Source organism: Telopea speciosissima, chromosome 5 (assembly GCF_018873765.1).
Source record: "Telopea speciosissima isolate NSW1024214 ecotype Mountain lineage chromosome 5, Tspe_v1, whole genome shotgun sequence".
Classification (NCBI taxonomy): Eukaryota; Viridiplantae; Streptophyta; class Magnoliopsida; order Proteales; family Proteaceae; genus Telopea; species Telopea speciosissima.
The window spans coordinates 56730734-56744926 of NC_057920.1; the positions used below are offsets into that span (position 1 = coordinate 56730734).

Here is a 14193-nt window from a genome sequence, read left to right on the forward strand (position 1 = left end):
GGACACGGTCGATTGGGTCATGCCATCCGGACTCGGGGTGGACCCCTAGTTTATTGACTTGTAGTTGTAGACCACATCGAGGAGCATTTCCTACCTTTCCCTCATCATCTTCTTCTCCCTCTCTCTCTCGCTCTCTCTCTGATTTCTGGTTCAGCTGTTGTTGTTGAACTCTCTTTCCTCTACATATTTTTCGATCTCTCTCTGAAAGAAGAAGATGTCAGCTCTAGGAAACTCGACCTTCCTTCAGGTGGCCTTCGACAGGTTTGCCTCTCCTGAGTTGGGGGACTTCATACTCCGATGGGACATCGACTTGCATGAAGTGGAGTCACTCAAACCAACATCAGCCATGATTCAAGCCTTATCTGATGAAGCTGAAGTGAAGCAGTTCACCGACGGTACTGCGAAACTGTGGCTCGACCACCTCAAACAACTCCTCTATGATGCGGAGGACATACTGGATGAGTATGCTACTGAACTTCTACGCCTGAAATTGGAATCTGCTCACCAAACCCAACAGGTACGCAATCCTTTTCCTCTCACTCCATCTAGTGAAACTAGTGTTTCTTTTTAATTTGTTGAACTTGAATCTGGCATAGAATTTGCTGTTAAGGGCATCAATGAAACTTTAGATTAGAATAAAAAGCAATAGGCCTAAGGTTTATAACATCGCCGAATATTTCTGCAGGGAATTGAAAGGCCTGGATCAGGAGTAAGGGATTTCAACGAGAGGTTAAAAGGACTGAAATTGGAATCTGAACATCAGACCCACCCTCACCAAACCCAACAGGTATGCAACCCTGTTCCTCTCACTCCATCTAGTGAAACTAGTGTTTCTTCTTAATTTGTTGAATTTAGGCGTAGAATTTTCAGCTTGGGGCATCAATGAAACTTTAGATTTGAATAAAAGGCAATAGGCCTAGGGTTTATAACATTGCAGAATATTTCTGCAGGGAGTTGAAAGGTCTGAATCAAAAGTAAGGGGTGTCAACGAGAGGTTAAAAAGACTGAAATTGGAATCTGAACATCAGAGCCACCCTCACCAAACCCAACAGGTACGCAACCCTGTTCCTCTCGCTCCATGTGAAAGTAGTGTTTCGTCTCTGTTGAAGTCTGGTACAGAATCTGGGGTTCAGGACATCAATGAGAGGTTTGGGTCAAAAATAAGGGAAATCAATGAGAAGTTACAAAGTGTAGCACAAAATGGTGTTGCTCTTGGTTTGAACCCGAGAGTGGGTTCTGGGTCTTCAAGGCCCAGGGTATTCAGTGAAAGGCCACCAACGGGTTCTGTGGTGAATAGATCTAAAGTTTTTGGCAGAGAGGAAGATATGTGGAAGATTATTCGATGGTTGCTATTAGACGACAAAACTCCAAGTTCTAGTAAAAATGATAGTAATTTCTCGGTGTTGCCCATAGTCGGCATGGGTGGAGCTGGAAAGACAACCCTTGCTCAACTTGTTTATAACGATGAGAGAGTTGAGAAGCATTTTGGTCTTAAAGCTTGGGTATGTGTATCGGAAGACTTTGATGTGGTCAGGTTAACCAAAGAAATTCTCGAGTCAGCCACTAAGTCAACCCATAGTTCTAATTCACTAGACAAGTTACAGGTGGAACTTAAAGAAGCATTGAGCAACAAAAGATTCTTATTGGTTTTGGATGACATGTGGAACGAGAATTACGAGAGATGGGATGCTTTAAGCACCGTGTTTGCATTCGGTAGACTACGAAGCAAGATATTGGTTACAACACGGAACAAAAGCGTTTCATCAATCGTGCGCACTGTTCTTAATGATCATGATCTTAAAGGTCTGTCAGATGAGGCTTGTTTTGCAATGGTTAGAAAGCACGCTTTCTTGGATGAAAATTCATATGATGCAAATATAAAGTTGGAATCATTTGGACAAGAAATTGTGAAGAAATGTAAGGGTTCTCCTTTGGTTGTAAAGACACTTGCTGGCCTCTTGCGTGATAAAAAGAAGAACAGTGAGTGGAAAGATATTTTGGAGAATGAAATATGGGATTTAAGAGAGAGTGAGATCCTTCCATCACTCATGTTGAGCTACCATCATCTTCCACCAGTTTTGAAAAGATGCTTCGCTTATTGTGCTTTGTTTCCTAAAGACTACGTATTTAATAAGATTGAATTAGTTCTCTTGTGGATGGCGGAAGGTATTGTTAAACCAAAAGGAAGCAAACAGCTGGAAGATATAGGGGCTGGGTATGTTGATGAACTATTTATGAGATCCTTCTTCGAGTTATCTGATCGTCTTCCTTCTAACTTGGCATTTCCCTTTAGTCTTAAAAGAGACTGGTGTCCTGCACCTTCGAGTTACAGATTCGATGAACTTCACATCAGGTCTTTTTTTGAGTCATCCAGTAACACAGGATTAGGATTTGTGATGCATGATCTGATCCATGATTTAGCACAATTTGTTTCGAGTGGAATGTTTTGTAGGAGAGAGTACGATAAGCCATCCAAAGTTCTTACAACATCCCGTCACTTTTCTTACAAGCTTAAACGCAATCATAATGATGGGGCGACAGAATATAAGGCCATGAAAAGGTTGCGCACCCTTCTAATGCTAACCGAAGAAATTTATTATTCCACGACCCTTTTGCGTACCATTCAATTCCAATTCCAATTCCTGCGTGTGCTATGTTTCAGATATCGTGGCAATGGTGAGTTGCCAGATTCAATTGGCAAGTTGAAACATCTAAGGCTTCTTGATCTATCATATTCTGATATTATGAGATTACCCGACTCAATTTCAAGTCTTTACAATTTACAAACGTTGATCCTAACTCACTGCGAGAACCTTAGAGAGTTGCCCGAAGGTATAAGTAACCTCATAAACCTTCGACATCTCTTTATTCCTTGGGGTTTGGTTATAATGCCATTAGGAATGGACAACTTAACTTGTCTTCAATCATTGAACAGATTTATTATGGGGTCAAAAAATAGTAGTGAGTTGAGGGAGATGTCCCAACTCCGTGGGACTCTAGAGATTATAAATTTGGAAAATGTAGGCAATAGTGGGACAGAAACCATGATGGGTAATTTAAAGAACAAGCCGAACCTTGTTGGCTTGCAACTGAAATGGAGATTTTATGGAAGCATGGTTAATTTTCCTGATTTGGGGAGGGATGAAAAAGTAGAGGAAGATGTACTTGACAAACTACAGCCTCCAACCAATCTTGAAGTGCTATGGATTGAAAACTATGGTGGTACGAATTTCCCAAGTTGGATGGAGCATCCTTCCTTCTCTAATTTAAAGACCGTACATCTCACTGGTTGTCGCAAATGCATGTTCTTGCCTCGTCTTAGTCAACTGCCCTTGCTCGAACACCTAGAGATCAAAGACTGCAGTGCTACAAAAATGGTGGGAAGTGGGTTACATGGGGATGGCTCATCATCAACTAATAAGAAATTTCGATCATTGAAGACACTACATATTGAATGGATGGAAGAGTGGGGGGAGTGGCCCGAAGTGGTTGAAGAAGAAGAAGATGGAGGACAATTCCCTTGCCTCCGTAGGCTGATTATAAACTACTGTCCCAAGCTAAGGAAATTCTCTCACCGCTTTCCTGGCTTGGTGGGAATGGAAATAGTAGAATGTCACGACCTAAGAGAAATACCGCGGCTTCTTCCTTCACTACAATGGCTTAATATTAGTGAGTGTCCAAAATTAGCGGTGCTTCCGAGTCTTCCCTCTGTTAAGAGGTTGGCTTTGAACAGTTGTGACCAGATAACATCATTGTCCAACTCTAATCATCAATCATCATCAGCACCACATGTACATATTTCCTTGCCTTGCCTCCATGTGCTAGAAATTGTATCTTATCCCATGCACTGGTTAAAGTGGAAAATGGATGCATCACATTTGTCCATGCCTATTGATGATGATGTGTCAGATCTCGAATCGCTACACAATGGAGTTATGCAACACTTGACAGCACTTGAAGAATTAAAGATCTATGATTGTAAATTGCTTACAGTTCCTCTTCAGTGTTTGTTACCACAGAGCATGTGTAATCTCCATCGTCTTAAAGAACTAAGAATTGAAGGGGGTAGAGGACTCACATCATTGGTTGAAGTTCTGCACAACCTCACGTCTCTCCGAGATCTTCGAGTATCAAACTGTGAGAATCTGGAGTTGCTGCCCAAGGAGCTACACACTCTAACGTCACTCCAAGAATTTGTAATCGAAAGTTGTCCTACTCTTGTGTCCTTCAAGGAAACAAGGTTACCCACTTCACTTCGAAAATTGAGGATCATGGATTGCAAGAATCTGGAGTCACTACCCAAGGAGCTACACACTGTAACGTCGCTCCAAGCATTTGTAATTGAAAGTTGCTCTGCTCTTGTATCCTTTCCAGATATGGGGTTACCCATCGCACTTCAGGAGTTGTTGATTCAAAAATGTGGGAAGCTGATTTCCTTGCCCAAGGCACTGCACAAGCTCACAAATCTTGAACGACTGGAGATTGTGGGATGCTCTTTTCTTATGGAGTGCAAGAGTCTCGAACCCCTACAGACCTTGGGTCTTCATAATCTCACCTCTCTTTCAGTTCTCACCATCGGTGGATGTCCTGCTCTCGTGTCCATTCCAAAGGGTCTACTTCCCACCAATCTTAGGCAATTTCACATCAATGACTGCCCAATTCTTGAATCCTTGTATGGTGGACTCTCTGACCTAACCTCTCTTAAACTTTTGAAGATCCAGAATTGTCCAATGCTAAAACAACGGTACCAAAAGAAGGAAGGAGAAGAGTGGTCCAAGATTATTGCCCAAATCCATTACGTAGCAATAGACTATGTACCGCTGCATTAAGTGAGGTATTTCTTCTATAATAATAAATGTATGATTTCTATCTCTACTTTACGTTTTGCCATGTGTGAATTTAATTTAATTTTTCTTCATAGGAGAGTGATGAGATGTGAAGAGCATGAGTGAATTATGGAACAGACATGCAGAGCAGATTTTTTATTATGGAAGGAGAAGCGACATGGCAAAGAATTGAAGGGGTACACTTCCACAGGAGGAATCTGTTTTACAATCAGCAGGTTATATTGTGCAGGGATACACTTCCACAGGTGGGTAGATGTAACTGCTCTCTCTCTCTCTCTCTCGTACATGCAAAGACAATTCTCTCCTTCCCAAGTCTTTGGACTCAAATTTTTGAGACATTCGAATAGCTTTGACTTCAACTTGTTACTGATATAAACTAATTGAGAAAGGAAAGACACAATTCATTAAGCCCTAAACAGTTTCTTTGTAAGAAACATATAGCTTTTTAACCCAAAAAAAAACTCTATTTATCTAGTCCCTGCCACTACTTACATTTGCTTGCATCCTTTAAAATAACTTTGAATATTATTTTTGTTTTGCGACAGTAACATCAGGTATGGTTTTATTGAGTGTTTAAAGTGTCTGCATTGCATCATTACCAGTTAAGAAGATGTTATGTGTGTCTCGAATGCTTGTACCTGTTTTGAAGATTGACCCGCTCAGACATTTTTCCGAATGAGATTTTTCTGAGATCTGTGATGGTAGCGGTGGGCTTGGAGGAGTATATATTTGTTTTACTGTCTTGTTGTATAAGTGAAGAGGTGATTTTTGGGATTTTCGTGTTAGGGTTTAGTGAAGAGAATTTTTGCCGCTGTTTTGAGAGATCTCCGTTGTACTTTTCTTCCATTACATAGTGAATCATCTTCAGTTTTGCCCGTGGACGTAGCACATCATATTGGTGTGTGAACCACGTTAAATCTGTGTCATCTTTGCTCTGTTTTGTTTCTAATAGTTTTAAAGGTTTTCAGTTAGCTACTTGAACGCTTCCTTTTACTGAATTTTTGTTGTTTCCCCACCAATGTTCTGAAACTTGTCCTGGCCCAGCAAGTCAAACATGTTAACCTATCACAGTACCCATATAGTGCATTGACAACACTAACCCAAAGAATTGTCTTATTATGGCTGCTGAGGTGATTATGGTTCATTGCCCAGTAACTGAATTAACTGGGATTCTCAAAATGCAGTCAATTGGCTCAACTACAAGGATATCTATCACTAGGCATGGAAGTTATTCTCAATCATGTTTGATATTGAAAACTATAGAAATCAGGTTGATTCTGTACTTATTTTGAAGAAAAAAAGAGGGGGGGGGGGAACAGAGTTAATGTGGAACTTGCTCACCAACTAGCTGTCAATGCTAGGAAGGACACAGCCACATAACTCTTTTTGCTGATCTTTAATACAAAAAATAACTTTTCTTTTTGGATTGAGTTTTCCTTCACTCATGGTTAATGGGGATCCATTCACCGCAGCGTTGCAGATGCGCGTGCGGGTATCGAGAGGGTATTAAGGGGAATATACTAAAACCCTATAGGGGTTTGTGAACCGTAGGATGCCTGGTTGAGAAAAACTTTCTCCTTTCTTTTCCATTGAAAAAATAATAATAATAACTTGTCTGGGTGACCAGACTTAGTTTCGGATTTAAATCCTCTCCAATTCCCAATGTTGCAGCGCAGTGCAGTTCGGATGGAGAGCTCGACACCTGGCAGCTCGGACATCAAACAGTCCGAGTTCATTGACTTGGCCTTTTTTTTTTTTCTTTCTTTCTTCTCGAGCTGGGCACCGTTGGATATCAGAGCTGTCAGGTGTCAACATCTCCACCTTGAACTGCACCGCACTGCACTTTTAGGGAATTGGAGAAGATTTTTTTCCCTTAGTTTCAGACCATTGGACTCCACATGCCAAGTAAATCCAATTACATAGCCAACTACTATTGCCATGATCATTTTCTCAATTGCTATGGATCTCTGTGAATTAGAATTCAATGAAAGTTTTGAGGGCAAAGTAAAACCCTTGATGATATATCATCTAATAAAACTACTCAAATAAAATAGGAAAGATCTCCCAAGGGCCATGGATATCTGTCTCTTTTGGGTCACCTAATTCACCACTTGATGTGCATCAATCCATATCTCTATGGTAAGTTGTCCCATCTTGTGTCCTCTCATTATCTTCACTCGCACAAATAATACATTGTTGCAGTGAAGATCGATAGTGCTCCTGCCCCGTCTTCATCTCACAAACCCAAGATCTTAACTTCTCACTCAGCACTGCCAGCTCTTTAGATAGTGTAATCAGGTCTTATAGGTATTCTTTGAAAAACTTCCAGCTTCCTTTCATTGTCATCTCCGAGACCAGCTCCTCTCATTTCTTTTCTTTCCCTCCCCTCTACCACTTTGTTTTCTCTGTTTATGTTGCTAAGACTTTGATGAGTGTTCAGACTAAATGTTGGTTGAAGAAGCCAAGAATGCAAGTTCATATGGTCATATCTATTCCCCTCTTCTCTTTCCCACATCTGTAACCTTCCTTGATCGATCTTTCTTACTTCTTCCTTCTTCTTCAGTTCCTCTTTTTCTTAGGCCCCATTTGGTTGGCTGGGAGTAAAATCAAGTTTATGGAAAGGTGTTTCCTAGTATCGGAAGATATACAAGCAGACGAGAGCCAATGATGGCCTCTCCTATCTGTTCAATCGAAATAGGGGGCAGAGAAATCATTTCATGGGGAGAGTAGAGACCAAGATTCAACATGTATGGGTGGGACTTTGGGTGGGGAAAGGTAGAGCATGTTCGAAGCAGGTTTGCAAACATCATCGAAGGTAAGTGTGATATCTTCATAACCAGAGCTCAGAGGAAGTGTGGCATTGGATTGGAAGTGAAATCAAGCAAATGCAAAGCTCACTTTAAGTGGACCCCTAATATTAAAGTTCTACCAATGAACGAACACATGGAGATCCTTCACTTTGCGGAGGATCAACTGCAGCAGGCTTATGATTTATGAACATCAGATGCTCTACTGTGGCACACAACACAACTCTGTTAATATATCAATTGTTTGTGCACAAAGGGTTAGAAGTAAATGGTTCAAATTTTCCTTTCACGGTGGAACTTTACATGCTAAATCATATTGATCAAAAAAACATATGCTCTACTACATTTTTTCCATCACTTGTCTGAGTTGAAAAGCCAATGCACTAGAACAGAGATTACAACACATCAGTATCTGTGGATCTGTTTTTCTATAAACAACCTTCTGTAACAGCTTTCCCTAACAATCCTGGGGAGATGTAAGTGGATAAAGAAGCTAGTAATCAACATCCCTATCTCTATGCACAAAAGAAATTATGCACCTACCTCTATAACTGAGAATAAAGGAGGCAGCCGCAGACTTCCAAATATTGTCAACAAGCATGTACTTGGCCTTTCCATCCATACATCACACAACCTGCCCCGGGTTTTGGGGATTCTGCCTTAGTCTCAGTCCTACATCAGCTTCTTGCTCACGTTGAATTATTCCATCATTACGCAAACTTGTATCTTGAGTTGTAGGGATAATATCAGTCCCACTGACATTCGTTGTTCTATCTTCACCGAAGTTATGAAGTCTCCGACTAATCAAATAGCGGTCATCATGTATGGAATTGTGGAGATTGGTGAACCAAATATGAAATCTCTTAGTACAGAAGAACACCAAACTAATACCTCCTTATTTGAATCCAATAAAATTAGTTAAAAAATAAAATTCCAAAAGGATAAAAAGTCAACCATCCAATTCAAGAACAAAAACTGAATTTTCGGCAGTATGTGAAATTTTCAACTTTCTGATGTTGGGTTTTTTTTCTCATATCTAAAAATTCCATAAATCTGAGTATGGTAAAACATTGCTAAGAACCAAAAGAGCAGTAAAATATTCAGTTCTTTTGATATCTAAAAAAATATTTTCATTCAGAGAGATTTTGACAGCATTCGCACACACAAAATAAGGTTTGACCGGAACATAACTTCTTTAATATAAATCAGATTTAAGCAATCTTGTATTTGTTGGAAAGCTGGTTTTGTGCTCTACCTAATACAAAAAGTCTCATGTAAAATAAAAATCATTAAACCAGTCAAACTTCTTAGAGAACAAGAACCTTTCTCTAAGTTGAGACTTGAGAGTAGTTTAATTACTTAATAGATAAGATCATATTAATTAAGAACGGTATAAACCCAAATGTGAGACGAGGTATACCATGACAATGACCAATTCCGAGAATAGTATAAACCAACTGTATGTTTTGATTGTTTCAAACTTCCAATAACTTGCTTCCTCAGTTCTGTTGTCTTCTAGTTCTATGTTGATTTTTGATGAGCTGATGTGGCTTAATATTGATTTTTTATGATATAATGAATATATTGTAACATACTAAATAATGATAGAAAAGAGGGAAAATAAAAACAACACTCGGGTGCCTTGGTTGCCTAGGCAGGCGTCTTGTCGACTAACCGCTTAGGCACCCCTCCACCGCCTTGGGTCGCCTTGCCACCTTGAAAACTATGATAGTAACCTTGCCGGTTCTTACAAGTTCTCATGCAATGTAGACAGTAGGCCCTGCAGCATGAGAATTTTGAATACTTGACGGTTGTGGTCTTCCAATCCATGGAGCTGATTCTAACCAAGACAAAAGACCCTTATAAAAAATTTTCTTTGATTCTTTTTGCTAAAATGAACTTTATTTCATAAAAGGATCTCTATCTAATAGATTTCCATTTTGGGTGAAGGTTTAGTGACTATGTGACTGCGTTGCTATCCACTAGTTTTGACCATGCATGGGTTTGTTGAGTGATATAGAGAGAGAAGTTTCCTAAGGGCTGGAGTTAGAGAGAAAGAGAGTGGATTAGGGAAGTTAAATGTGTTAGGGGAGGGGAGGGCACAGGGGTAGTTTAGGGATTTGAAATTAACAGGGAAGAAAGAGAGTAGAAGTTTGCTTTTTGGGGGGATCAGAAAAGAAGTTAGGGTAGGGGCATGGTTCAAGATTTTGGTCGAAACAACCAAAATCTCGCAACTTATTTCGGTTTTGGCATATGGGTTGAAGCAAAACAGAGGTGGAATCATTAGGCATGCACAATGTCAATCGAAATGTCAGAATTTCGGCCAAAATTTCAGTATAACTTCAGTTTCGGTATCGTTTCGGTCGAAATGTTACAAAAAACAATGCTTATAAAGGACTATTTCGATCAAAATGGGTCAAATTTTTTTTTTTTAAATTACACCTTTATATTATATATATTATATAGTATGTATCCTATACTGGTGCGTCAAGTAGGCAGTTGGGTACTATATTCTATCTAGCCAATCCCTTTTGCATGGATCCTACTATTTTTTTTTATTATCCCTTACCTTGTCTTATATAATGTATTTCAGTGCTAATCTTGTTCATAAGCATAGGATTAGATTTGCATCCTGGAACATCGGATTTTTTACGAGTAAGAGTATGGAGCTGATAGATGCTATGCGACGAAGAAGGATTAATGTTGCATGCATTCAAAAAACGAGATGGAAGGGTCACAAAGCCAAGGCGTTAGATGACTTCAAACTATGGTACTTGCGAGACGAAAGTGGGAGAGGTGGAGTGGGCATAGTTGTGAACAAAGACCTTAAGAACGAAGTAGTGGATGTTAAAAGATTTGGAGATAGGATCATATCTATCAAGTTAGTGCTAAACAACGAGGTTATCAACATAGTTAGCGCGTACGCACCCAGGCAGGATTGGATGAGAGTGTTAAAATACAATTCTAGGAACACATGGATGGATAGTGTAAGGTTTTGGTTTGGGAGAGAAAATTTTTAACAGACATGTGGGATAGGGATCGTAGAGGCTTCGAAGAGGTTCACGGAGAGTACAGAGTTGGAGAGAGGAATGAAGAGGGGGTCTCAGTGTTAGACTTTGCGATAGCGTTTGACCTATGCATTGCAATTACCTTTTTTAAAAAGAGAGATGAACCTTTAGTTACCTACAAGAGTGGGCAACATGTAAGCCAAATAGATTTTTTCCTAACAAGAAGGTTTGACAGATTTTTATGTAAGGACTGTAAGGTTATACCAGGAGAGAGTTTAACCACTCAACATAGACTAATGGTCTTGGATATGTACCTCAGTACGAGGCAACATAAGAAGGCAAAACAGGTTTGCCCTAAGATAAGATGGGGGCGACTGCAAGGAGTTCTCCTAGAATCATTTACCGGTAAAGTAGTTCTACAAGGAAAGTGGGACTTTAAAGGAGATACCAACGAGATGTGGACTGAGATGACGACTTGTATTAAGAAGGTTGTTAAAGAAGTCCTAGGGATTTCAAAAGGTATATGTCTAGCTCCTAGAGAGACTTGGAGGTGGGATGACGAGGTTCAATCAGCCATTAAGACTAAGAAAGCTCGTTTTAAGACCTGGCAAAGGACTAACGAGGCAGAGGATAAGGTGAGATATTATACGGCCAGAAAAGAAGCTTGGAAGATTGTTGAGAAAGCAAGAGCGAAGAAGTATGATGACCTCTATGAAAAACTTAATACAAAGGAAGGAGGAAATGTAATTCATCGGATAGCCAAAATAAGAGAAAGGAAGAGCAGAGATTTGAACCATGTTAGATGCATTAAGAGTGAGGATGGTAGAGTACTAATACGAGATGAGGACATTATGGAGAGATGGGGTGAATATTTTTACAACCTATTAAATGGACTAACGAGGCAGAGGATAAGGTGAGATATTATACGGCCAGAAAAGAAGCTTGGAAGATTGTTGAGAAAGCAAGAGCGAAGAAGTATGATGACCTCTATGAAAAACTTAATACAAAGGAAGGAGGAAATGTAATTCATCGGATAGCCAAAATAAGAGAAAGGAAGAGCAGAGATTTGAACCATGTTAGATGCATTAAGAGTGAGGATGGTAGAGTACTAATACGAGATGAGGACATTATGGAGAGATGGGGTGAATATTTTTACAACCTATTAAATGGAGTTACCTTGACCGATAGGATGGATTCGGAAGTGGAGAGGAATAGTCTTGAAGCCAACACATGTCATGGACATCTACAACGAGTTGGCGAGGCCAAAGTTAAAGAGGCCCTACAAAAGACAAAGGTAGGTAAATCATCGGGACCGGATGAGATCCCAATTGAAGTGTGGAAGAGCTTAGGAGCACGGGGGATAGCTTGGCTAACTAATTTGTTTAACAAGATTTTGAGTACAAAGAAAATGCCAGATAAGTGGAGGAGAAGCACTATAGTTCCGATTTATAAGAATAAAGGTGATATCCAGAACTGCAATAACTATATAGGCATAAAACTAATGAGTCATACCATGAAACTTTGGGAAAAAATCATTGAAGTCCACTTAAGAAGAGAAATTGCTATATCAGAGAACCAATTTGGTTTTATGCCAAGGAGATCCACGACAGAAGCTATTCACCTTTTAAGGAGGCTTATGGAAATATTTAGAGCTTACAAAATGAACCTCCATATGATCTTTATCGATCTTGAAAAGGCCTATGATAGAGTCCCTAGAGAGCTCATTTGGCATATCCTAGAGAAGAGAAGGAACTCAAGTAACTATGTGGATATAATCAAGGACATGTATGAGGGCGTGGTAACGAGTGTCAAAACTGCAAAGGGCTAAAGTACTGAATTCCTTATTGCAATTGAGTTACACTAAGGATCAGCTCTAAGCCCCTATTTGTTTGCACTCATCATGGCACATCCAAGATGAGGTGCCTTGGTGTATGATTTTTGTTGATGATAATGTTTTGATAGATGAGATAGTGGAAGGGATTAATACAAAGCTGGAGTTATGGAGATCAAGATTGGAATCACGAGGTTTTAAGTTAAGCAGAACAAAGACAGAGTGTATGATGTGTAACTTCAATCAAATTAGGAGAGTTGATGAAGTGAAACTTGAGGAGCAAGAGCTATCACAAATTGAATGCTTTAGATACCTGGGGTCAACCATTAACAAAGCGGGTGATATAGAGGATGACGTTTCCCACAGAATTAAAGTAGGATGGATGAAGTCGAGAGGTGCATCGGGAGTGTCATGTGACAAACGCATGCCTATTAAGCTTAAGGAGAGTTAATGAAGTGGTGAAACTTGAGGAGTGAGAGCCCCCACAAAGTGAATGCTTTAGATACCTGTGGTCAACCATTAACAAGGAGGATGATGTTTCCCACAGAATTAAAGTAAGATGGATGAAGTGGAGAGGTGCATCGGGAGTGTTATGTGACAAATGCATGCCTATTAAGCTTAAGGGGAAATTCTACAGGACAGTAATAAGACCAGTCATGACTTATGGAATTTAATGTTGGGCAGTTAAGAAGAATAATATAGATAAGATGAGTGTAGTAGAGATGAGGATGTTGAGGAGGATGTGTGGCAAGACTAGGAGAGATAGAGTAAAGAATGATTGTATTAGAACCGAATTGGGAGTTGCACCAATCCAGGACAAGCTTCGTGAGAGCCGCTTGAGGTGGTATGGTCATGTCCAACGGAGACCTATGGATGCACCGGTAAGGAAGAGTGACCAGATTCAATTTGATGGAGCTAAAAGAGGTAGGGGCAGCCTAAGATGACTATTGGAGAAGTGGTAAGAAATGATATGCATGTGGTAGGGCTCGATCATAGTATGACCGTAGATAGAGTTGTTTGGAGGACAAGGACCCATGTAGCCGATCCCTTGTAGGGGAATGTTCCTGGGATGCTGCTTTGACTAATGCTTTATATTTTTTCCTTTACTTATTTTCTTTTCTTCTTCCTTTTACTTCTTTTCACTTCTCTTATTTCTTTTACTGTCATAGCCTCTATCGGATCCGTGTAGCTGAACCCATTTGGTTGGGATAAGATTATGGTTGTTGTTGTTGTTGTAGGGAGGTGTTGACAATAATAGAGAAAGTCAACAGTAAGAGGGAGAAGCCCAAAAAACCCAAATTTGGTAATTTTTTCCCAAATCACCAACATTTCTTGGTGCAACAAGGTGTTGGGGACTACTACAATGCATCTACATGCCGCCTTTGTGATACAATTGGAGGCACAGTGAATTACCCAACAGACATGCAGAGCTGAATTGATGGAAATTTCTCTCAGATGGAATGATTCTCTTTGAAAGTGCTCAAGAATTGATGCAAAACAAGATGGCCAAAATTGTGGGGTTAATTAATTCTATTTTCACTTGCGTCCTCCGCTCTTAGTATACAATTCTATCTTATTTCCATGAACTTTCTTCTTGCTTTACTGTATTATGGATGTGAGGCAGAGGTTAAATGCTCAATATATATATATATATATATATATTCCTTCTAACCTTCCTAAATTGAATATAACCTTCCTAA

At 39.8% G+C, this 14193-nt stretch overlaps 2 protein-coding genes across 2 annotated transcripts in view; one reads left to right on the forward strand and one right to left on the reverse strand.

The window, feature by feature from the left end:
- The first annotated feature begins 214 nt into the window (after window positions 1-214).
- LOC122663121 (putative disease resistance RPP13-like protein 1) lies at window positions 215-4965 on the forward strand. The gene is made up of 3 exons (XM_043858822.1): window positions 215-517; window positions 686-787; window positions 4922-4965. The coding sequence occupies exons 1-3, from the start codon at window positions 215-217 to the stop codon at window positions 4937-4939; spliced, it is 423 nt and encodes a 140-aa protein (XP_043714757.1). The 3' UTR covers window positions 4940-4965.
- Window positions 4966-7841: 2876 nt separating this feature from the next.
- Window positions 7842-14193, reverse strand: part of LOC122661883 (probable E3 ubiquitin ligase SUD1) — a 58400-nt gene continuing 52048 nt past the window's right edge. Inside the window, exon 10 of the mRNA XM_043857395.1 lies at window positions 7842-8276. The gene's annotated coding sequence lies outside the window, so the exon portion shown is untranslated. The remainder of the gene's footprint in view (window positions 8277-14193) is intronic.

Coding starts and splice junctions, on each gene's coding strand:
- LOC122663121 (XM_043858822.1), top strand. CDS start 215: ATGTCAGCTCTAGGAAACTCGACCTTCCTTCAGGTGGCCTTCGACAGG. Junction 518..685: donor CTGCTCACCAAACCCAACAG/GTACGCAATCCT, acceptor ATATTTCTGCAG/GGAATTGAAAGGCCTGGATC.